The 24,681-nt window shown below is 43.0% G+C and overlaps 1 protein-coding gene across 1 annotated transcript; it reads right to left on the reverse strand.

The window, feature by feature from the left end:
• Nucleotides 1-1,370: 1,370 nt before the first annotated feature.
• ptpn20 (protein tyrosine phosphatase non-receptor type 20) lies at nucleotides 1,371-23,694 on the reverse strand. Its single transcript, XM_070915801.1, has 47 exons — nucleotides 23,571-23,694; nucleotides 23,203-23,366; nucleotides 22,643-22,708; nucleotides 22,296-22,544; nucleotides 22,129-22,204; nucleotides 21,624-21,704; nucleotides 19,724-19,799; nucleotides 19,316-19,469; nucleotides 19,087-19,158; nucleotides 18,681-18,855; nucleotides 18,310-18,445; nucleotides 18,072-18,210; nucleotides 17,818-17,970; nucleotides 17,415-17,600; nucleotides 17,137-17,299; nucleotides 16,764-17,031; nucleotides 16,582-16,661; nucleotides 15,894-15,971; nucleotides 15,664-15,771; nucleotides 15,433-15,549; nucleotides 15,082-15,290; nucleotides 14,721-14,822; nucleotides 13,888-13,981; nucleotides 13,412-13,497; nucleotides 12,780-12,951; nucleotides 12,060-12,271; nucleotides 11,383-11,481; nucleotides 10,745-11,256; nucleotides 10,110-10,241; nucleotides 9,602-10,052; nucleotides 8,796-8,966; nucleotides 8,507-8,681; nucleotides 8,202-8,412; nucleotides 8,085-8,122; nucleotides 7,757-7,843; nucleotides 6,922-6,983; nucleotides 6,328-6,489; nucleotides 5,998-6,247; nucleotides 5,638-5,744; nucleotides 5,393-5,475; nucleotides 4,856-4,989; nucleotides 4,600-4,748; nucleotides 4,215-4,305; nucleotides 2,641-2,975; nucleotides 2,316-2,531; nucleotides 1,584-1,646; nucleotides 1,371-1,481 (listed from the first exon to the last, which is right to left on the reverse strand). The coding sequence occupies exons 1-47, from the start codon at nucleotides 23,692-23,694 to the stop codon at nucleotides 1,371-1,373; spliced, it is 7,179 nt and encodes a 2,392-aa protein (XP_070771902.1).
• Nucleotides 23,695-24,681: the final 987 nt, after the last annotated feature.

Here is a 24,681-nt window from a genome sequence, read left to right on the forward strand (position 1 = left end):
TACAAGCAGTTACATCCAAAGGTTGAGGTTCAAACCAGCAGCTATAAATCCTCTTTGATCTGTGACTTGGAGATGCAGCTCTGTTGCTTTGTACATCAAATACATCTAAAGTGGCAAAATGGAAAGTTTGTAAACCTCATAATATTTTTTGCATTTTTGGCTGAGTTTGTATTAAAATAGCTATGGAATACAGATAAAGGATGTTGCTACATAACAAATGACACCTAAAAGCCTAAACTAATTATTTAAATTACATTCATATCAATTTTGTACATTTTACAAAACAATTTAAGCGATAATGCTGCGTCCAAATTTTAGTAAAAGAGTGAATTGAAAATTTATGAATTTATCCAAACATTTGTTATGTTGAATCATTCTTTATCTGTATTAGGATGTGCAAGTTGTGTAAGACTTTCATTGTGATAGTGTTTTGTATAAAATGGGCCCACAAACAAAAAAAGATTGACAGGCGGTGTGCAAACTTCACATTGTTCCTAAGTTACTATTTAACGAACTAAAAGGTGAGATGTAATCCTCCTCTGGTTTGGATCAACCAAACCTCCTCCTCAGACCACAAACAGACTGAAAGCTGCACATTCAATCTAACCACCGCCGGGTGCTCTCAAATCAGTTTCTTGCTCTTCATCCCCGACCACTTGTGACAAGTGGCTCGGGGTCAATGTGTAGCAAGCGGTGTGAGTCATTCCAAGGCACTTGATTCTTTTCATTTCTTTAGATGATGAACTGAAAAATCAATAATGTTCATTTGCTAATGCCCTTTTCTCCAGGGTACAAATGCACTTAATGAAATGATAACACAATGCTTAATCAAATGCTACTCATCAAGGTCACAAACAGATACTCCCTTTGGTATGATGATCCTACTGTACACTTGTGCACTGTGATGACATTAGTGCCAGATAAAAGATGTGAATATTACCAGATTTTCAATTCCATGCAATATGACTTAAAAATGAATGCAATTTGCAAATTAAAGGACATGGAGAAAAAAAAACGAGAAACATTCAAATAGTGACACAAAATTTAAAAAAAGATGCTAGAGACAGAAGGCAAATCACTAAGCCTGAAAAGGCAACACGACCTCAGTGATCTAAATTAAATTGACATAATCACAGCACCGAGAGCACATACAAGAACAAAAAAATTAGAGTTGAAGTCCTTGTCACTAAACAATAGGCCTCAACACAACGTATCAAAACAGAGAAGAAGTACAGGGTTCTTATTATAGCTAACTAAACTCACTACAGCCAAAGAAAAAGCTTTCGCCAGTCTATGCTGTGATAAGACTGCGCGTGGTTGCTCAAACACAGTCTGTGCTTTACAGGTAGGTGAACTGGAGGTGGAAACATTCAAACTACTTTGTGGTCTCTGGGACTTTCCGGTTGCCATTGGTTGCCGTGAAGCTGTAAAATTACCTGTAAAACTTCCAACCAGACTTTGTAGCAGAAGAGATACTGTTCCTGAAACGAGAGAGACAAAAGGGCACGTCTAGCTTTTGGGAACCATCTTTTTTTTTTTTTAAAGCTTGAACTTTGAACTTTAACCCTTCTGTTGGCACTGACCTTGGTTTGAATCATACCATGCCGCTGAAGCCTCATCTCTTTTACGATGTCGCTGACATTAATCTGAAGACAGAGACAGAAGGTTGTTAGGCACAACTATAGCATGTGTGTGAACTAGTCTATGAATATAATTTATTTCTAATATCAATAATAAATTAACAAGACTAAGAGTCTATAGCCATGCTAGTGACTGAGGCTGCAATTGGTGACTTGAGCTAACGACAACATGCTAACTATGACAATGCCAATATGCTGCTGTTTAGCAGGTATAATGTTTACCATGTTCACCGTCTTGGTCTGGCATTTGCAACATTTGCAGCTGTAGGCTGATGGAAATGTCATTGGTCAATTTGACCTGATGATGGCGCTTGATGAAAAGTCAGGAGATCACCAAAGTTATTACAAATCATCCTGAGGGGAACATGAATGTGTGTTCCAAATTTCATGACAATCCATCCAATAGTTGTTGAGACATTTCACTAAAAAACAAAAATGTCAACCTGCTGGTGGCGATAGAGGAAGTCAGAGGATCACCAAAGTCGGTATTTTTCATCCTATGGGGACAATGAATGTCTGTACATAATTTCATGCCAATCCATCTGATAATTGTTGAGATATTTGGACTGAAGTGGTGGACAAGGTGACCGACATTGCCATCCCCAGAGCCATACCACTAGCATGGCTATTAACACTCGAATGGTATGGTAAACTAACAAAAGGGCTCCCACTCACAGGCAAATCGTTCTCAATGAGGCTGAGGAGAATGTCAGTGCAGATGAGAACTCCTGTGCGTCCGATGCCGGCGCTGCAGTGCACGGTGGCTGGTCCCTTGTGGTGCACCGCCCTCAGGTAGCGGATGAAGCGAACCAGCTGCTCGGAGCTGTGCGGCACGCCGTGGTCAGGCCAGTGTGTGAACTTCAGGTGGTGGACAAAATGGGTCTCACCGGTCTGGAATAACACGTTTAAAGTTTAAGAATTGCTCCCCATCAAGCTGAATTGTGAAGTTTCGAGTAAACCATAATATTAATGACATTAGACAGGCGGGCTAGTCTCTCACCTCTGTCTCCACCATGCGGATGACCTTGATGTGGAAGTACTCCAGGTACTGTTTGTTCTCCAGGTGAAGCTGGTACCTGCCGGTGTCCAGAGGCATGCCCAGCTTCTCTGGCCAGTACTTGTGACATTTGATCCTTCCCCGTTCTACTTCCTGGGTCATCATGGCAATGACGTCAGATTTGTTTTCCCAGATCATCTGCCAGAAGGCCGGCACTGTGGACGGCAGAGGGCCCTGGCAGGAGATGTAGAAGAACTCTTCGTTGCCAAATTGCATGCGGATGTAGCTGGCGTTGATGTAGTCCTGGTTGTCTCCAATGGCAACACGGGTTTTGTCATCTATGGGCGGAACGAGACAGAGGAAAAAAACACCCTTAACTGTCTGCGTGTGTTTTTTTTTTGTGTGACCATGCATCACTGCATAAATTCATAAGTGAAATAAATACACTACACTTCCAGCAGCATCCTCCCACAACAGACTGACAGACATTCCCTACGTTTCCTCAATGTTTCATAAATCCATTTATTTCTTGATCATAAACAACAGACACTGCTTACCTTGTTGCTTTGCCAAAAGCACGCAATCTAAGTGTACAGTAAATAAAGCCAAGTAAACAGCTCTGAGGTCTGGAGTCAGGCTCAACAAACCAGCGCTGTGAAGAAGTTTGTATGTGATGAGAGGAGTGATAGACCGAAGGCAGTCAGGAATGTTTTCTGGGTTAGACGCCCACCTCCTGCTTGTGAGGTCAGCAAAAGCCACAGATTGGAAATCAGGCTTTCCAAATAAAATAGTTCAAGGCAACAGGCAATGGATCGGATCGGTAAATAACATGGCCTTTTTTCCTTGACCTTTTAACACAAAGAGGAGTTGTAATAGGCTGCAAGCAACAAGGCATTTGGTGAGGCGCAGTGGTATTGCACTGGGGGTCACTATCCTTTTCATCACGCTCATTCATCTCAAGCTTTTTCACCCCAACACACTCTGGAGAAGAAAACGCTTCTGTGTGTGTTTGCGTGTCTATATCCCTCGTACTAAATGTTTGAGAGATTAACTCACATATTTGTTTTTCACATTCTTCAATATCAACAGTGTTAACCACAATTCAATTATTATAATATATACTATAATAACATATAATTCATTATTTTCTTCTGATGCAGCTTCATTTATTAAAAATATAAATCCCAGATAATTACAAGGTTCTTCGTCATCACATACTTGGCTGACTCCAAGATAATTATAAGTGCGGCACCAGTGAATTATTGATACTAATGTAGGAAATGATTTGATGCGCAGACATTACTTGTGTTGTAAACAAGCATCTCCACTCCTTTCAGCAAAGTCCTTACAGTCAGCTTAAACTGAGCCAGTCAGCTTAAACTGACTGGCTGAGAAAAGTGCTAACAAACAGGCTCTCCTATAAATGCCAAGTCTGTGAGTATCCAGCTTTTTACAAGCTTCAGCTCACCAATAAAAAACTAAAATGAAGCGCAGGGGTTTGAACAAATGGAGAAAGTAAAAGTTTAGATTCTGCCCGACGAAAGTAAAAGTTAACAGAAGTCCTTCTTCAGACTTACAAGGGAGGATGTCTCTGTAGCGGTTCTTATCTCTGTTCTCGGGGGCTTTTCCCACCAGACAGTTGTCAGAGGGCTTCAGATGCTCCAGAGCCTGGAATGAACAGCATGAGCACAATAACAAAAAGAAAATGTAATCACTTAAAATAGTGCAGCTGGGTCACAGTATATCTGTCCATAAAAATTGTCTAAGAGTGCAATGTTTTAATAATGACATGATGAGTATCCATTAGAAAGTACCTCCTTTATGTCTGGGTCAATGTGGGAAACACATGTGGGCACATTAACTGGTCAATGTGTAATTTTACCCTTTGTTAGGCAACTTTACAACTATTACAACTATGAATTACACCCATTGGTAAATGTGTACAGTGTAACGCATACACACCATGAACTCTTTGACCAGTTCCTGCTGGTCCAGCTGATGCTGCAGAATCTGGATGAGAGCTTTGACCCTGGAGCCTGAATACTGGCTGGTCTTTGCGGTGCTAATGAGAGCTAAACTGGCCAGTTCCTCCTCTGATACTATGGGTGGGCCTGAGGAAACATAAGAAGGAAAGAGGAGGACAAAGGTTTCTTGTATGGCTCAGCATAGATACAATTTTCACTTTGACACATCAGCGCAAGAGTAGAGGGATAGACACCTGTTTGGGGTGAGGTCATTTCCTGACCGGTGGCGTCAAATACATCATCTTCTTCTTCGCTGCTCCAGCCGTCTGACTGGGTTTTCCGGATGTCTTTGCAGGACTGGTCCAAAAGTTTGGTCACAATTTGTTTCCTGGGGGAGTCAGGGGGCAGGGGTGAGACCAGACCATTTTTACTCTTCGGTAGGAGGGGATGAAATCATGCAAGGCTGAGCTTCCTTTCCCTGCGACTTTTCCACCTAAAATACAGTATAAACAAGAGGCTAAAATGTCTTTATTCTTCTGCCATGCCTTTTGTTTTGAGGCTACAGAGAAAAGTGCTACACACTTCCTAACTGTCACACTATTTTTTGTCTCATTGGGATTCACGGCCCATAAGCAACAGCATTTATCCCGAGGTGGTGTTTTATTTATTGCTCTCTGCTGCCTCCTTGTGGTTAAGAGTGGAACTCCAGCAGATTAAGACAAAAGAAGAAGCAGGAGGAGGAAGAGATGGAGAATAAAAGAGGAGAGTAGTTTTGGAAGTGAAGTTCCTACCTGTCAGAGGCTCCATGCAACATGTCAGTGACATTGAGGGATGGGCAGCAAGCTTGATGAGAAGGGGTGCTGTTACAGCTCTCCTGTTCCACAGACAAGCAGCCAGAGGAGGAACAGGCAGGAGGAGCAAGATGTTAGTAGTAGATGTTAGTATAGAGGTAAGGAGGGGTATGATTTTATTTAAACAAAAGTTTACATCATAATTAGTTCATGTACTTGTGTATGTTTGTTAGTGTGCATGTTACCTGTCTAACTGCAGTGTCATCTGTCACAATAGTCAGTCGGCGTGGTGGAGGAGGTGGTGAGGTAAGGAACACACCAGCTTCATTGACTACAGGGTCGGAAGATGCCTCTGAAACAATGATAGTAGGACCCAATATATTTAGTTAGTCACAAGACTTCAAAAGCAAATTGCAAGCCAAAATATACATATATAGTGTTTGAATGCTGCCCATTTAAAAGACAAAGATCAGCAGCACAGCAGTGAAGTCTGAGTCAAGTCCTAATTTTTGTGGTTTAAATCTGTCTCAAGTTTACAGCTCTTTATTTCAGCACTATTATCCAAAATTCATGATAAAAGGAAAGACATTTGTCAGAAATCGTACCAGGAGGGCGCTCAACTGGCTTATTCAGCACAACGTCAGGTGTGGAACAGGTATCAGGGCTGGACACGGTAGCCGGCTGCTCAGCTAAAATAGCTTCAGTCTGAGCGGACATGTTGGGCGGTGTAGGTGACTCGGTGTAGGTCAGGGGCAGGATGTCTCTGCAGATGGTGAGCTGTACACTGCCCTCAGCTTTACGCAGGATATCCACCACCTTACTGTAGCTCAGCCCGGACACAATCACACCGTTCACCTAGAATATACACAGTACGGATCAGGGTTTTCCCCACTTTGGGGATAATAAAACAGACAAGATGCATGATGGGCTGTTACCTCTAACAGGATATCTCCCACTCTCAGCCGACCGTCCTGCTCAGCTACTCCGCCAGAGCAGATTTCCTTCACTCTAAGCATGCTGCCATTGGTTCCCCCAACCAAAGCAAAGCCAAGGCCTCCTCCTTCTGGTTTCGTGAAGTCCACTTGCATGATGCAACTCTAAAGGGACCAGAGGAGAAAGAAAGAGAGTAATCAGTGGCAGGGGAAGAGTGAGCGTCAGTTTCTGTCGGTTTTATTCCAGTGTATTTACCTCACGTTCTGCAGAAAAATGCCATTACGTTGTTCACACAAGAATCAGGTGTAAAGAAAGCCTGACAGACACACGCACACACACACACACACACACACACACACACACACACACACACACACACAGACACGCAGACAGTGACCCCCCCCCCCCAGCAGAGAATGCATTCACAGATTGACACACAGTAGACTCATGTTACAGTGTGTGTTTCAACAGACACTTCAAAAGATGTGCAGTTAAAGAAGAAGAATAGATAGAGCTGGCAAGAGGGGACAAAAATGACTGAGTACACCAGAAAGAATGAGCTTTTGGACAAAGAGAAATACTATCTTACAACTTACATTGTGTTCTTGGGTGAGGGAGAGACATCGGAAATTTCCAGCAGTCCTACACACAGCTTCAGCTGAAAAAAACAGAAGAGTTATCAGTGAATCAGCAGCCAATGCAGACAAAACAACTCCAGTTATTGCATCCAAAATTGTGCGTTCGATAAATATTGATCAAGCCAGTAAAAGCGAAGTAAAAGCTAAATAAAGGAAAACGTCTGGAGTTCGGTCCTAAGCTAACAACGGAACTTCCCCTCTGAACCAATTTCCATCCATGCGACCATTTTCAGCCAATGACATTTCCGTAACAGACACAGAGAAAAAAAACACACCAACCTCCCACCTCTTCGGCCATTTTGAAAGAGAAGTGTTGATGGGTACGTCTCTTCTATGACAGGTGAACAAGGCTGGTCTTTTCAGACTGACCCTCTCCGCTGTCCCTTACCGCTGCATGCACCGTCACCAAGCAACTGAGCTACCGGCCCTGTAGACCACTGGCTGTATGGCACTGTGTTTGTGTGTGTGTGTGTGTGTGTGTGTGTGTTTGTGTGTGTGTGTGTGTGTGTGTGCGTGTATGATGGCTACAGCCCTGCAGTCCAATACACCAGTGGAGGGCTTGAGGCTTGCTAATTATTAATCCTGCTGTGAGAGCCCAGGATCTGTCTGTCAGCATTCAGATCACACACACTCTCACACACACACAGTCTATGTCTACTATCTTTCAGCACCAAGATCCGGCTTCACGCAGACAAAGGAGCAGCAAGCAAAAGGGCGAAAGGGAACCAGTTATGGTTCTGATAGAACATGCGACAGTTTGGACGAGATAGACACAGAGAATGAAGAAACTCACCATCTTCGGTAGGGGAGTCTTCCTCTGGAGAGACAGGCTCTTCAAAACGAGCAAAGAACTTCCTGTCCTTCTTCCAGTCAAACAGACCTACAAAAGAAAAACTTTAGATTTTTACAAGGAAATGTTTGCATCACAGGTTAATTACTGGCTTTCCTAGAACCCAGAGCGCTTTCTGGTAATGATTGAACTTAAATTATCATTGTTCACTTGAGCACAAACATATTTGGTTTCTAGGCAATCCATCAGCGCATATAACAACCAAACTTATGTGCCCTTGGGTTAACTCAAGCAGATGAAACCATCTCATAAATCCTTCAGAAGCCCTTACCGTTCCACTTAGCCCTGGGGTTCACTGGCTGGTCTTCTCTGTGACAGACAGAAACAGTAGAGTCATTCAAAGAAACAAAAACAAACACATTTCTCTCTTGCCTTTGAGGACACTTACCTGATGATTTTAAGTTTAACTTTTCGAGGGGCGATCTCACAGGCTTTGACTGCATCCTCCAGAGTCATTCCTAGTGTGCACCTGCCACAGATGTAGAGGATCTTGTCATTGGGTTGGACACTGCCCTCCTCACTGGCTGGGGAGCCAGGCACCACCTCCAGACAGTAGATGCCCTGCCATTTGCTGCCAATGCCTCCTGTCAGCTTTATACCTGGAGAAGACACACATATAAGGGAGATACAATCAAATAATACTGGTGATGTGCTGTGTCTTCAAAATATGTGAAAACATGTCCAGTGCCCCACCCAGCTGTCCTGAAGGTGTCTTGTAGAGAACTACGTCAGGCAGGCTGTCACAGGAAGGCGGGGCCACCAGGTTGGTAACTGCCCTTCCCAGCGTCATACTCAGTCTTCTTGGAGATGACCGGAGAATCGTCATTGCAACATCGTCTGCCACACTGGTAACATCATGTCCATTTACCTGGAAACAAATGACATGTGAAAATTGCTCACAGTCAACCTGACCAGCACATACTCACAACAAAATGTTTTTAAATGAGCAGAAATGTACAGATGTGTGTGTGTTTGTGCGTACTGTGATGAGCCTGTCTCCTGCCCTGAGCCGTCCGTCTGCCTTGGCTGGGTTGTCCAGTATTTCCTGTATGTAGTAGCAGTTGTCCAACTTGCTTCGAGTGATGGTGAACCCAAAGCTTCCACTCCTGGACTTGGTCAGGATCACGGTCAGCTCAAACTCTTTAACCAATCCCTGACATGCAAGAAACAGCGACAATTGATCTATTTCACAGCTACAGAAATTCACCAACAACTGTTTGTCACCTAATCATAACATTTGCTGTAAATTTGTTTTGCAAAGAAAGAGAGAGGTGTGAAAGCACCGGTGTTTCAGACAAGCAGCAGCGTGGTGTAAGATAAGGTAGGCTGATGTATCTGTTATTGCAGATTGTTATTGTTATATTGTAGTGTATATAGCATTTTATCTAGCATTAAATATAGCATACAAGTGATACATAAAGTAATAGTGTACAGAGGGGTTTGGTAAATTGGATTTATCTTGAGAGAAATTTGGAAACATAGAAATAGCTGAAATCCTTGTTAGTGGTTTTGTTTGTTTATGTTGGGTATATAGTGGCATCACAATTCAAATGTTACATGTAAGAAATACATTTAAAACGTCCCAGTAAATGCTTTAAGGCTTGGAAGCTTTCAAGCCAAACTAAGCTAACTTTAATTATTGGTGAATTGACCCAAAGCCTATTCACCAAACTTCATGCTGATGTTTTCAAATGTTTTTTGCTGGTAGATAAATCTAGTGGGATAAAATAAAAAATATTTTTTGACAAAGGTAAAGTGAGCCAAGAACACAAAATACCACAAACTTGCCTTTCTTCGACTCTCTTCCTCCTCCTCATCATCCTCTTCATCATCATCATCATCGTATTCCCTTTCTTTCTTCTCTGGCTCTTCCCGCAGCTGCGTGTGACACTGGCCAAGAGGGGACAGAACTGTGGGTGGCAGCGTCAGGGCTGGTGGACTGGCACAGGGAGGCACAGAGGAGGTGACCTGGGCTGTGATGGGGGTCAACAGTGGAGCGGGAGGCTGGGGTGGAGGAACCATAGGCCGATTGTTCTTGGAGATGGCTTTATAGTGACTTGGAAGAAACCCCTGCTGGATTGGGTGGTGCTTGACTTTCGGTGGCTGCGTTGTGAGTGGCTGCGATGGGTGGGCCAGGGGGCAAGTGGTCGGGGTGTCAGACAAGAGGCTGAGGGGCGAGATGGTGGTGGCGGGGATGTGTGGGCCGAGGCTTGGATTCTGAGAGCTGAAACGAGAGGAGCTGTTGGAGGTTTGAGAGTAGGGGGCTGTGGGGTTGGTTGTTGGAGTGTGAGTGGGCAGAATGGAGGGAAGGCTGTGAGGAGGTTCCAGTGTGGAGCTGATGGTCAAGTACTCTTCATCTGCCATGATAGTCAGTCCATTTCCCATCAGGCAGTAGGTCACACTTCCATCTGCCTCCTCTCTGACTCCACTGCAGATAAACAAACAGCACATACTGTATGTAGTGTACATTAAATAATACTTGATTGACACCACACATAACTCCCACCAACACAAAACAGCTGGCCAGTTGGAGCTGCTTTGTAGGTTGGACTTAATTACTGTTTTAGGAGGCACACTGACTGACTGCACTTACATGTCTTTAAATGAAAGAAACAATGAAATAGAAACTGTACATATTGAAACAGGATATAAATAAATTGTGAAAAATAATATGATAGACAGACACATAAGTAAATAACGAATAACAAAAAGTTAGTGCATTTTTAAATACACAATTTAAATGCTAATTTTATTCATCTTCATCGATTCATAAATGCTTTTTTAAATGTATAAATTAATAATTTGATAATAATCAAACACTTAAAATGTCTAAAATTACTTTGATGGCACACAATAAACTCTAAGCAGGTCTCACTCCTTAGCTGCCCTGATGTTCCTGACAGCCAGTGCTTGAGTTATGTTTTACGTTACCTGGAATATACATAGTTAGAGGCAGTCTTAGGACAGCCACCCGTAAGCATCACAGTTGAGCTCGTTGTCGTTGCAACCTCCTCTTCCCCGTACGTGTTCTTCTCCTTTGCTTCTACTTCCTGTTGTTCCTCTGGCTCCCCGGCGGTTGGTTGTGACTCTGGTGGAGCTGGAGAGCTACAGGCAGGTGAAGCAGGTGATGCTGGGGAGGCAGGTGAGGCTGGCGAGACTGGTGACGGAGGCGATGGAGGTGAGGAGGGCGACGGGGGTAAGCGAGGAGGAGATGGGGGAGTCTGGTTGGCCTGCACTTCACCGTTCAGACTCTTCTGGGTCTCCGGGACAGCAGGAGGTTCTGGGCTTTTCTCTGCTGTGTTGGTCAGGTCTTCCTCCTGGGTGGGGGCCTGCTTCTGGGCAAGTATTTTGACATCATATTGAAACTTAAGCAGCTGGCTGTAGTCCTCTCCTAGTCGGATGTCCAGAGACCGAGATCGAACCTCACGGAAGAGTGCAGGACTCTACAGAGTCAGACAGGAGGTAAGACGGTCTGTCTGGATTACTGGGTCTAACTTAGGTGGCTTTATTTTTCTGCATGTATGTACACGTATATGTGTGTGCACTTGTGTGTGTGTGTGTGAGCTCACCAGTGTGTTATCATCTACATCATACAGTATTCCAGGACCTGGTCGGCAGATCAGCAGATGAACTTCAGATGGAGCTCCACGTAGCAGGAACAAAACCCTCTGAAACACCACAAAGAAAAAAACAGTGTGTGTTGGTGCAGGAAAGTTAGAGTACAGAGAGCTACAGAGGGTAGAGCTTGAGACCCACTCAAAATGTACAAATCTATTTAACTGTTACACGTTTAAATGCACCTGTGTGAATGCCGTTGTAACTCCTTGGCAGTACACAAAAGATTAAATGACATCAAACGCTATGACACAACCAGATTGCTATTTAGGGTAGCACGAGATTAAAGGATTAGTGAGCCGATGACGTGGCCGAGATCTTAAGAAAGAGCAGGGTCACTAGAGCCGCTCACACACTCATCAGCCCATTCACAATTATCCATCCACAGACGAAATCCCCTACTGTGCAGCCTACGTTTTAGCCTGTAGTCAGCCCCTTGTAAAACAGTCTATTCTTTTAAAATGTTTGACCACATTGGGCACCCACTTTTTTTATGTCCATTTTATTCTCCATTTCAGTGTTGGAAAAAAGATCAAACAAAACTACAACCACAAAAAAAATGTATGAATGTGGAAATTCACTGGTTGTTAATTCACTGGTATAAATATGTTTTAAATATCCCACACCCTACCTGGTAGGAGAGGTCCTTGACAGGCTCTTTGTTGACGGACAGGATGATGTCTCCCTCTCGCAGCAGGCCACTCTCTAGCGCTGGCTGACCGGGAAACAGACGTTTGATGCGGACCACGCTGCCACGGTCGGGCCCTGAGTGCAGCTGCGAGATGTTAAAGCTGAAGCCGAGTCCGGACAAACTCTTCTTCAGTACCACTTCATGCGTGTTTTCTAGGAAAGAGAAGAGATGGAGGGGAATCCTGGAGCTTTAGTGTGTGTTGTGTAATCTTTAATCTGGAAAAGGGGGCTGCGATTTGGTACAGTGTGATCAAGTGTTCATCAATCCCCCCAAACACACATATCTTCCTATGAGAAGTATTTCTTTTTGCAGGAACATCTCAAATGACAAAATCTGAAAAAGCAGACATGCTTGTTTTTTTCTTTTTAAAGAAAGGAAGGCTTTGTAGAGATGAGGAACTGCCTCTTTAACTAAGCTGAACAGGCAGCTTCAAGGTTTCAGCGCATGTAGTCTCGGGGGACTGAGGGAGCGTCAGCGCTGGATGACTCTGACAGCAACCACAATGTAACTGTCAGATGACTCACAGTAACCTCTGGGCCATGTGTGCAATTGTGTGTGTGTGTGTGTGTGTGTGTGTGTGTGTGTGTGTGTGCCTGACACTGTCTATCTTTTCTTTTTTGTTTTTTCTTTTCTTATGTGCCTCTTCCTCTCCCCTCTCACCATCAGTCACAAAGCTGTAGTCCTTGGCGCGACCACTCAAGGTCGTTTCCATGGAGACTTCAGTCCTGGGGGGCTGTGTATATGATGGACTGTGGGCCAAGGGGGGGTAGGGTGAATCAGGTCTAGGCTCCAATATTACTGTGGGCTCCCTTTCCAACAGCAGGCTCACCACCTATGGGGAACAGATTCACACACACCCTCTTTATATGTTCAATAGTTTAGACTTCAACATGCACCATCATAATAATGTACAGTATCACCAGCTGCATATTCATAATCAGCTTTGAAGGTGTTAATTGCTTCTTCAGATTATTGTAGATGAGGTCAAACAAGTCCTTGCAACTACATGTGTATTCAGAAACAACTCATCGGAAGGTTGTCCGATCTCTCATCCCTTCATGGTTAGGGAAGGATTGTCATCGTGGTTGAAGGAAATCAACATTGACTGAAGATAGTAAATTGGTTTTGATACTGAACATAAACATATGTTGTTTTTTTTCTGGAGAGGACAGTCATATTGTACTGATATTAATGCAATCATATCAGCAAATGAGATATATGTTTGTGTGTACTTGTGTTTTACTGCATGTGCATGTTTGCGTGTGTGTGTGTGTGTGTGTGTGTGTGTGTACCTCGCCAGTCCTCTTCAGGCACTCGACAGCTTGATGGTGAGTCACGCCCCTCAGGTTGGACCCATCAACCTCCAGCAGTCTGTCACCTGTCATATGTACAAACACAAATCTCATCATCATTAGCAACATCAATACATAAACGGTTAGTGTGTGTGCGTGTGTGTGTGTGTGTGTGTGTGTGTGTGAGCGTGTATGTGGGGTTGATGGGCATGTCAACAAATCTAAAAGTCGTTCCTGCGCAGTGAAGCATGAACCAAGCTGACACAGACACAGCACAGTGGCTCCAGTGGCACACCCATTTACAAAAAACAACTGACAAAAAAAACCCAATGGCAACATCATAAAATGCCTCAACTAGCAGGTTCTCTTCTTCTTTACATATTTTAGACCTTTCAGGGCCTGGGCACCAGTTGAAAAATCTGGGCCCTTTTGGCACCCACATGATCACATATTGACATGACAAATGAAAAGATTACCGATCTGAATGCGCCCGTCCTGCTCTGTAGCACCTCCAGGCACCAGGCTCTTGATGTAGATGCCTCCATACCGCACGTTGGTGTTTATTCCTCCCTTTTTGCCACCAAAAGATTACAAAGAAGTAGAAATTAGTCAACGTCACAGGCCTCAAACAACCCTAGAAACATACACTGACTCAGCACAAAGGGATCCAAGTTGGTTTACATCATAGCTTGTTACCTGTTGGTCTTTCCCATTTAGACCTGTTAATCAGGTTGCTTGAGCTGATCTCACACAAGGCAGCGCTGACACGAAGTTCTTGGCACAATTTATTTCGGCTTCAATATGTCAACATGGCATGAGTCACAAGACTTTATCTGGACACAATAGTTGTCTTTCAACTTCCCTGTTCCAACTGATTCAGTCATAGTGAGGAGTGGAGAAGATAATCAAAACTAACCTAAACTCCTAAGGAGGAATAGTTTCATCAGTTTCCAGTTTATTAGATACACCTACCAAAAATGAATGCAGTCTAATACAACAGTCCTGCAGTAAATCCAACCCTCATGAAGGTTGTAATGTTCAGTTTTTGTTGAAATAGTTTTTTTAGAGGTGTTGATTCACTGTATGGTCATTTTGGAGGCTGTAGTTTGTGGTGCTGTTAAATTGTATTGTGTTATACTGACAGTTGTTTCTTTTATTTTGTCCACACCATTTACATCAATGAGGGCAGGCTGAATAAAAAATGACTGTTGTATTAGACTGCATTAATTTTAGCTAGGTGTACCTAATAAACTGGCAACTGAGTGTATAAGGTAAATGCTGTACAATAAAAGGGAGACAATTCACTTACAGCCACACTGATGCCGAGACTACCACTGCTTTTCTTCAGCTCCACTATAAACCGCTCCCCAGTTTTCAGACTTACGATGGAGGGGGACCTGGAACACACATCCTGAAAAAGAGCAAGAAAGAGGTAAACAGACAATAAACTTTAAGATTGAGAAAGGGTCAAATGAGGAAAAGATAGTAAGTGTTTTCAGGACATGGATGCAGGTGAATGACAACAACTTTTGTTTAGTTTATTACATTAATCAGAGCGCTTAATCCATTTAACAATTAGCACTGGTTAAACTCTTGACCTCATGCTGACAACTTTGCTTCAATGGAGACAAAGTCACTTATCTCTAACCATCGTTAGCGCTGGTTCTGACCTGGGCATCATGTATTCGCACAACAGGAATGTGAAGCCTCCTGTTCAGTTTTGGGGTTGCCATGTTGGACAGAGTAATGGCCTCCTCCAGCTCCTCCACAGCAGGACGGTACTCTGATCCACTCAGTGTGGTCTGTGACCCAAAGCCCCTCTCCAATGCCAAGCCCAGAGTACTTTGACTCAAGGAACTCTTACTGTCCTTCAGAGACTCTGATGGGAAAACAATCCGGTTATAGATTATATTAAATGTCTATTATTCACAGTATTGGTTTGACAATGATTTTTGACAATGATGACTGTATGGACTTCTCAGACTGTGCATGCAGAGGAGAAAGCATTGAGCAAATCTTACGTTTAGGCTGGGACACAATGAGCTCCACCTCTTCAGGGCTGTTCTGTAAGATGGCAGCAGCGTCACTGAACGTCACTCCTTCCAGACTTGTCTTATTTAAGGAGATTAGACGTCCACCTGGAAAAATCAACAAATGATTAAAAAAATCCTTGTCACAGTTTGCAATGTGCAGCCCAATTTTGTCTCTGTCTCCTGTCTATGTTTCCAGTTCCCATTGTTGGTGCTTCGTACCGGGTTTGATTCGTCCATCTTTGTCCGCAGGCCCGTCAGGCACAATGGAAGCAATGAAGATCCCAAGGTCAAGTTTACCTGTATTGTCCTCGCCTACAATCACAAAGCCTGAAACAGGACCAGAGAGGTGAAGTGAAGACAAAAGCCTCCTGTTAAAGAATCAGATAAGTGGCACTCTGCTCATTAATTTTACAGCAAGTTCACAGCTAAGTCCACCTTAATGAACTCACCAAAGCCCAGTTTGTGATCTTTCTTCAGGTTCACACAGACTATCTCTCTCTCTGGTGGGGTCCTGGTTGGTGTATCGACTGCAAAGCACAAGTTTTACATATGGTAAATGGGCCACTGTAGATTCATTTGTATAGTGCTCAGGGTCACAGGGGCAGGTCAAAAGTTTAGCAAAGGGTTACATAAACAGTAATTTAGAATTCCCAAATCACCTAATCTGCATGTTTTTGGACTGCGGAATAAGATCCAAACACACCCAAAACATTCTTGTTGTGACGTGACAGTGAGCCACCATGCCTCCCTAATTTCAACATAAATGGAAAATGGGTCACCGAAAGGTTTGATGGGTATGAAAATGTAAAATATATGTTATGGCATTCACAGTTGTCGTGGGAATTTTAGGAAACAGAAGACTGGCAACAAGGGAGTTGTTCTTGTGGTATTGTCCCACTACAACAGTCAAGATCTCAACCCAATTATGCACTTCTGGGAGATTTTTGAGCAACATGTTAGACGGTGCTCTCTACCACAACCAAACTCCAAATGAGGGAATATATTTTGAGAAAAATAGGATTCAAGCTGTTCAAGAGGCTCATGGTGGCCCATCACCTTACTAAAAATGCTGAATGTTGCTTTTTCCTTTAATTTGACACAATTCTGTACGTGTTCACAAAAACTAGACATATTCACCTCGTATGGAGGAAGAGGCATCAGAGTCCTGCTTCTGTAGTGAGACGCTGGACATCATTCTGGGAATCGGCTCCGGAGTGCTGCAACACGTGCACAGTTACATTACATAGCTATTTCTTTAATGTTCACAGAGAATATGTTTCTGTTCGACGAATACAAATGTTATTATCCTCCAGGGCTACCTCCAACACTGACGCTCTTTCATGTCCCTGAGGTCTCCTGTATCAGGGAGCTCCTTGTTCAGGTCTCTGCTCATCTCCCTCCTCATCTCTCTCTGCTGCCGCAGCCGCGCCTCCAGCTTGGCAGTCAGGTCGTCACAGGACTTGGAGATGGAGTCTGGTTGACCAGGTGTCAAACCTACATGGTTCAACATGCCCTCTGAGCAGGACATCCGCTTCAGGTTCAAATTACGACCCCGGTAGACAGACATGTACTTATCCATGTTTTCATCTGGAGAAACAGAGGAGAATCAGGTGTTATTTATTCTTTGTCATTCTCAGCTATGACCTTTGTGAGCTGCCTTCTGTTAATGTGTGATAACTAAAATGTTCCCACCTGGTATCATGGTGTGGTTAAGTTGTCGTGACGTCATCTCGCTGTGAAACTTGTGCTGTGCTGAGCAGAGGTTCAGGAGGTACTGTGCTATTTTTGAGCTCTCTGTTACAAAACTGTGCTTTTTCCCGCTGGGCCCGCCACACTCTATAATCAGTTTACGCCGCTGAAAGACAGACATAAGTCATCATACATTTATCTTTGAGCTTCATAACAAAATGAGCTGTACTACAGTAATATCTTATACAGCAGAGTCTGACAAACATGCCACTTATTTTTACCCCAGTGGATATGGAGTCAGTCTCCCTCCAGAGGAAGCGTCTGGTGACAGTCCGGAGATGGTTCTTCATCTCGTACATGATGATTCCTTTGGCACAGACTCCCAAAACCAACTCTCCCACCACCTGCCTTTTCTCTCTCCCCACACGGTGGAACATAACCCCATACTCCGGTAACTGCTGGGCAATCTGAGGGGTACACATTTTCTAAAATGGCGTGTGTGTCTTTGCATGAGAGGGCCTGCCATTTATTTTCACACTCATTTAGACTTATGGGAAGTGCAACAATAGAAGTATCATCACAACAAATAGTAATACTAATAAGTGCAAGTTAGCATATTGCAAGGTCCTTATCCTACGGGATAATGAAATCTGTGTTTTTGTGTGCGAGTGGTAGTTTAGATACCTTTAGGTACTCTGTCTCTGCCTCTTCAGGGAGCATCTGGGCGTGACTAGCATGTAGTCTTGGCAACTCTTCCTGGACGTTGGGCAGGGCCAGCTTCTCCAGCATCCTCTTGGACACATAATGTTCTGGCTGGTAGTAATTCTTACCATACAACTAAAAGGACACACAAAACAACCAAGCGCACTGCTGTGACACACTGAAAAATGATACTGACATGTAAAGACACAGAACATTTTTCTTTTTGTCCTCGGTACCTCTGGCATGTAATCTCCGAACTCAGCCTGCAGAGCAAGAGCAACCAGAAACAAGCCTGTCTCCTCGTTACAGTACAGCCTGTCCTCCAGGATATCCTTACGCAGCTGTAAGTAGTACTGGTGACGAGTCAGTCTATGTCTAGGAAACAGGAAAATAGATTAGGTAAAAAGCAATGTTTTTTCTCTAACTTCTATAAATTAATTTACTACATACCATAGAGTACAGTACTGTACTTACAAAATGAAGGAGATATCATCAACAAAATATTTCACTCGAAGAAACATCAAAAAGGAGGATATGTGCCCTTTTTTCCAACTGTCAGGTGCAATTTTGGAGATTTTTGTTTCATGCTCCAAAAAGAAATATTCATCATCTGCAGAATGACAAATAAAAGCCTCTTTAACCTCAGACATCTGAAGTGACCGAGACAACAAAACCTCAAAAAAATGTGAAAATTGCAATATCATCCCAAATTCACCCCTCATGCCAATTGTGAAGTCACAATATCACAAGTTGGGCTATGAATATTTTATTTCAATTATACATTTCTATTTTGAATGTTTGCTGTGCAGTCAGTGCTGTAAGTATAATATAAAACATCCTCTTACCATCTAGGAAGGCAAGACCGAAGTAGAAGTGTTCCACCAAGTTTGCGTGAGCCACCACCATGTCAAACACATCTCTCGCTTTGGACTTAATGTCACAGCGAACCACCACATACTGCCCGTTAGGCAGCACCACAGTCACTTCTCTCTGAGACGAACAAGACCGTCCCTTTTTGGACTGTGGTGGACACACAGACACACATGGACATAAAAAAAATCTACAGACACACTCACATACATGTACATAAATATACAAATACTGTACATGTATTTTTCCAAACAGACATTTAGGATGCAAGAAAGTTCAAGACAAAGACAAGTTCAAATAGTGTGAGAACCAGAAATTCTCATTACAAATTGATCAGAAGCAGATAGAAACAGAGGAGATGAACAGAAATCATAAATTTACCACAATGGATCCAGGAAGCTCGAGAACGATTTGTTGTTCATCCAGCATTCTGACGAACTCAGGACCCAAAGCCTGACAAAACAAACATATAAACTCATGAAGCAGAAACACATCCGACAGGCTTTTGTGCTTCTCTCTGCTGTCTGCCCTTGGAATGAAACTTGACCTGCACTAAATACTCTTGCATTTATGCCCCCGCACAAACATTCAAAAAAATCCCTGGTCTTACCTTAGCTTTTCTCTGGCTCAGGCTGAGCGAGGACTCGCTGAAGGTGATGGAAGGACTGTGAGATCTGCCTGATGTCTTGGGAGAGATGTCGTGGTGGGGGCTCCTACCAAGCCAACTGCAGTTGCTGTCCCTGTGACGAACCCCACGAGGGAGTCTGAGGGGGAGAGAGACGGGTGGGGAAGGACAAATTGTGTAATAGTTGTGCAGGCAAGTTGGAAAAGTCAAACTTGGACACAATGTCATGTCCCCTCAAAGTCACTACAGACAATGAGGGAGTGCGAGAGGAGAAGTGGATGGATTTATCTATGTTGACGTGCACTCACAGATAGCTCAAATGGTTGAAGAATCTTCCTCTAACTACAATACTGGTGGGGATGGTGTGTATGTATGCATGTTTATAGTATATACCTGTCTAAAGAAGATTGGTACAACGGTGTGGGAGAGCTCCTTGGTCTTTGTCTCCAATGTCTCTGAGGTAAACTCCCTAGAAAACAGACAGAAAATGAGTGGTTGCATCATCAAAACACGCATCTTCCTTGCTGGAACACACATTGAAGAGACGTTATATATATATATATATATATATATACAGTTGTGTTCAAAATAATAGCAGTCCCACATCACTAGCAAGATAAATCACTGTTTTTGTTAAAATTTCAACTTCTACACTGCAAGTAAGTTTCTAGAAGGTTTAGTAAAGGTATAGAAAACCAACAGACCCAACAGGCATGGCGTGCATGCTGCTGATTCTGTGAAACTGAATCATTAACTGAAAGGGGCTTGTTCAAAAATTCATCATTGATAATGTGAAAAACACAGGTGTTAAACAGGTGGCCCTCATTTAAGGATCAAGGCAACTGACGCTGCATACGCTGGCTGTGCATTTGTCCTTGAAAAACAGAGTAAAATGGGTCGTTCAAGACGCTGTTCAGAAGAAGAGCGTTCTTTGATTAAGGAATTAATCAAAAAAGGGAAAACCTATAAAGAAGTGCAGAAAATGATAGGCTGTTCAGCTAAAATGATATCAAACGCTTTAAAATGGCAGCCAAAACCAGAAAGGCGAGGAAGAAAAAGAAAAACGACTATTCAAATGGATCGGAGAATAACCAGAATGGCAAAGGCTCAGCCAATGATCAGCTACAGGAGGATCAAAGAAGATCTAAGGTTGCCTGTGAGTACTGTAACAATCAGACGACGTCTATGTGAAGCCAAGCTACCAGCAAGAAGCCCCCGCAAAGTCCCATTGTTAAAAAAAAGACATGCGCTGAAGCGGTTACAATTTGCCAAAGAACACATTGACTGGCCTAAAAAGAAATGGCGTAATATTTTGTGGACTGATGAGAGTAAGATTGTTCTTTTTGGGTCTAAGGGCCACAGACAGTTTGTCAGACGTCCTGCAAACACTGAATTCAAGCCACAGTACACAGTGAAGACGGTGAAGCATGGTGGTGCAAGCATCATGATATGGGGATGTTTCTCGTACTATGGTGTTGGTCCTATTTATCGCATACCAGGGATCATGGATCAGTCTGAGTACATCAGAATACTGGAAGAAGTCATGTTGCCGTATGCTGAAGAGGAAATGCCCTTGAAATGGGTGTTTCAACAAGACAATGACCCCAAACACACCAGCAAGCGAACAAAATCATGGTTCCAGACAAACCGCATTCAAGTTATGGAGTGGCCAGCACAATCCCCGGACCTTAATCCCATAGAAAACTTGTGGGCTGACATGAAAAATGCTGTTCATGAGGCAAAACCAAGAAATTCAGAGGAATTGTGGAACGTAGTACAATTGTCCTGGGCTGCAATACCTGTTGACCGGTGCCAGAAGTTGGTCGACTCCATGCACCACAGATGTGAAGCAGTTATCAGAAACCGTGGTTATGCAACTAAATATTAGTTTATGATTCTCAGGAAAGTTGAATCTTCAAGCATTTCTTAGTTTATACAGTACATTTGAGTTTGTAAAGACAGATGTCAACACTGCTATTTTTTTGAACATTATATTTCTTGACTTTCTGTAAAATATTATCAAATTCAATTACTTTTTCCAATTTTCTTGCTTTGAAATAGAAATTGCTGTGTCCCCAATGCATTTGTGTTCATTAAAATACAATTTACTTGAGGGATTTTGACGTTTACTCACCTTTTTAATCACACTGCTATTATTTTGAACACAACTATATATATATATATATATATATATATATATATTAATAAGGATTACATCCACACAGTTCCTGGACACAAGACATATTATTTTGACAGTAGTTTTTTCTTTTCAGTTTGGGTTTCAAAAGCGTACCTGACTTTGAGTCAGAGTCTGTTGAGTATCTTCTCCCCTCAGCGCTCCCTTCGCTGAAGTCTGAAAATGGCCCTCTCTTTCCTGTCAACCAGGTAAGAGATGAAAGATGACAGCATTGTTTGATTCCTGTCCGTCTCTGTGCTTCGCAGAGACACTGAGATGTTTGGACAGAACTGAGGCTAGCAGAGGGTTTAGCCCCGAAGCATCCACACTCAGTATCTGATTATTGGCTCTCCCAGGAGCCTAATCCTGGGCTTGCTTTAGGTTAAGATTTTAATCCTGTTGACCTGAACACCGTCTTGAGTCAAAAGAGCAATGACTGCTCCTACTTTGTGAAAATATGTAGACGACAATAGAATAGGATGCTCCTCTGTAATACACATAATTCCCAGTGTCAGGTGTCAGGTCAGCTTTCTCCTCTCTTATGTGATACTTTGGATGTTACTTGTATTTACAGTACAACTTGTTTAATAAAGTTTGTGCGGACTCTGACATGCATGCTCACCATGAAGTCTCTCTCTGATCATCTGGCTCCTGCCACTCAAAGGGACGTTACTGTCTGGCAGAGAGCCATGGTCCATCTGGAGGAAAAGAAACCCAATACTATTCACAATCTTTTTAATGTTTTGTCATTATGCATTATGCAGTATGCCTTTAAATTCTGACACATGCACAATGGTCTGCAAGGAAGCTGAAATGCTCACAGACAGGAGCACACTGTGGGTGGATATCTAGACTCACTGATTCATGAAAAACCTCCTCCACCAGCTGTCTGATGACTTTGGCGGGCGGCGGCAGGATGGAGGCTTTATGCTGAGATTCGCAGGCTTCCAGGATGGAGTTGAGATTTACCCTGCGGTGGGCCAGGTCCTCACACATACTGAGGAGGAGGCTGTTTAGATGGTCACTCAACTGGACTGGCTGAGAGGAACGAGAGTGGAAAATAATTAGAATAACTGCGGTGAGGGTCTGTGATGGCACTGAATTAAAAATGACAGCTTTGTATCGGGCATTCCCACCTGATTTTGAGGTAGGTGAAAATCAACTGACCAGTAGAGAGTCATACCCAGTGAATACACCAGCATCTGTGCAACAAAATGAACTGGTTAACGACAAAACCGATTGGACATATTGCTATAATGAGACATTACCAACTAACCATTTACTTTTACACGCACTATAACTAAAACCCTAAGCTGAGCGTCAACCGATATCATTATTATTACATATAAACAGAAATGATGAATAGAAGGTGTAAAGTGTGGGATTTTGGATTTAAAGTGCAGGACTATGCTGACCCACAACATCTTGTGTTCAAGTGAACTATAAACACACATGTTAATACATTAAGGCTCTGAAGTGCAGAATTCAGGGCAGATGTTCCTTTGTTCAGCCACTAGATGGCGAGCTTACACCTCAGTCGTCCTTCAACTCCTGACATCCTGAGATTTTACACTCCAAGGAAAGAGACACATCAGAGCACTGGCTTGTAATCAATTCAAGCCACCGCAGAGTTTAAAGTTACTGATAAAAAAAGAACAATATGAACTGATACTATTATGAGGATGCATGCACTGACCCTCTCTATGGCAGGTTTGGTTGAGCTGGCACGGCCCTGCAGCATCTCTGGAGCAGTGAAGGTGGATGCCTCGACTGATAGGCCACAGTTCTTAAATGCTAAGGTACCAGTGGCTGACAGCAGCAAGGAGGTGGGGCTTATGATATTACACATATTGTTCTGACCTGAAAAAAAAAGCCCATAATATAAATGATTCTGCTGATACAGTTCTACAGTAAAGACACACTGAGGCAAACAGAAATACTGCAAGATACATTCAAATGTTTGTGTTACATTTATATGGCAGTTACATGATGGTGTGGTCATAGCATTAAGACACGATGTGGGTGAGTGTACTATACGAGAGGGGGTTATCTAAAATGCTTTACCCTTATAGGAGACATCCACTAAAGACTCTGCAGTGCCCAGCAGCAGGGACCAGACCTCCTCCTCCAGCAGAGGTCCCCCTCGTGCCTCCAAGACTTCAGCTAATGTGACAAATGTGCTGCTCATCCTGCACACATTCCAAGCACGCACCTGAGTAAGTAACGCACATGGAGTACACATACATGCATAAAAAACACACACATGTACAAACCCAAATCATCAGAGCCTTTGTTCAAGGTAATATCCTGTAGAAGAGAGGTTTCATTTCTGGCTTGTGATCTGTATACAAATCTGCAGGAGTTATGAATATCACCGCTCACGAAAACAATGTTAACTCTATGTTGAGCCGTTATTCTTTGCTGGGCGACGAGCTCGTTATCCTCTCATCACCTTCACTTCACTTCATCTTTACATCTCTCTGGGAGGTTGTCGCAGCCTGCCAACAGTATTTTGTCTTTGCAGACAGTTATGAGAGATAGTTATGAGACACTTCGCAGAAAAAGACTTTGCGCTGGACTGATTAGATTATCTTACTCCATTAGTCTCACTGCCTCTTGCTCTCTCTGCCCCTCCCATTTCGTAATAGGCTTTCTTCTGACCAGAGGGCAGTTCTGAGGGAGCTGTGCTTCTGAAACCAAAGCAACTGTGTCATGATCCCACGTTTGTTGTCACTTACTGTGCAGGTATTACCACAATTATATACAGTTGGGAATGTGGCAGAAAACTGAAGCCTGACCTGACAGGCAGAGGATGCTAAAGGAAATACAAGCTTTCTTACTTTACATTAGTCATATTTTTGCTATGCATCAATTATATAACATGCATAATACAGATTAGTTTGACTATATTATATATGTAGTTTTTCTTAGTTTTTATATTTATATTAAAACATGTTGCGGTCGATGCATACTTGAAAAACTGAACCAATCTCACAGTAAAATGAATGCATTCTGAGAAAGTGTAATCCCCCAATTTTGTAAAAGGTTGCATGTTGTTGTAAATCTCGGCAGATCATTATTCTATCTAGATGAACACCCAATTAGTAGCATTAGTAGCTGTCTCATAGGGCCGACATAACTGCAACACATTCATTCAAGGACGTTTAAAGTCTGA

The sequence above is a fragment of the Enoplosus armatus genome, chromosome 12, assembly GCF_043641665.1.
Source record: "Enoplosus armatus isolate fEnoArm2 chromosome 12, fEnoArm2.hap1, whole genome shotgun sequence".
Classification (NCBI taxonomy): domain Eukaryota; kingdom Metazoa; phylum Chordata; class Actinopteri; order Centrarchiformes; family Enoplosidae; genus Enoplosus; species Enoplosus armatus.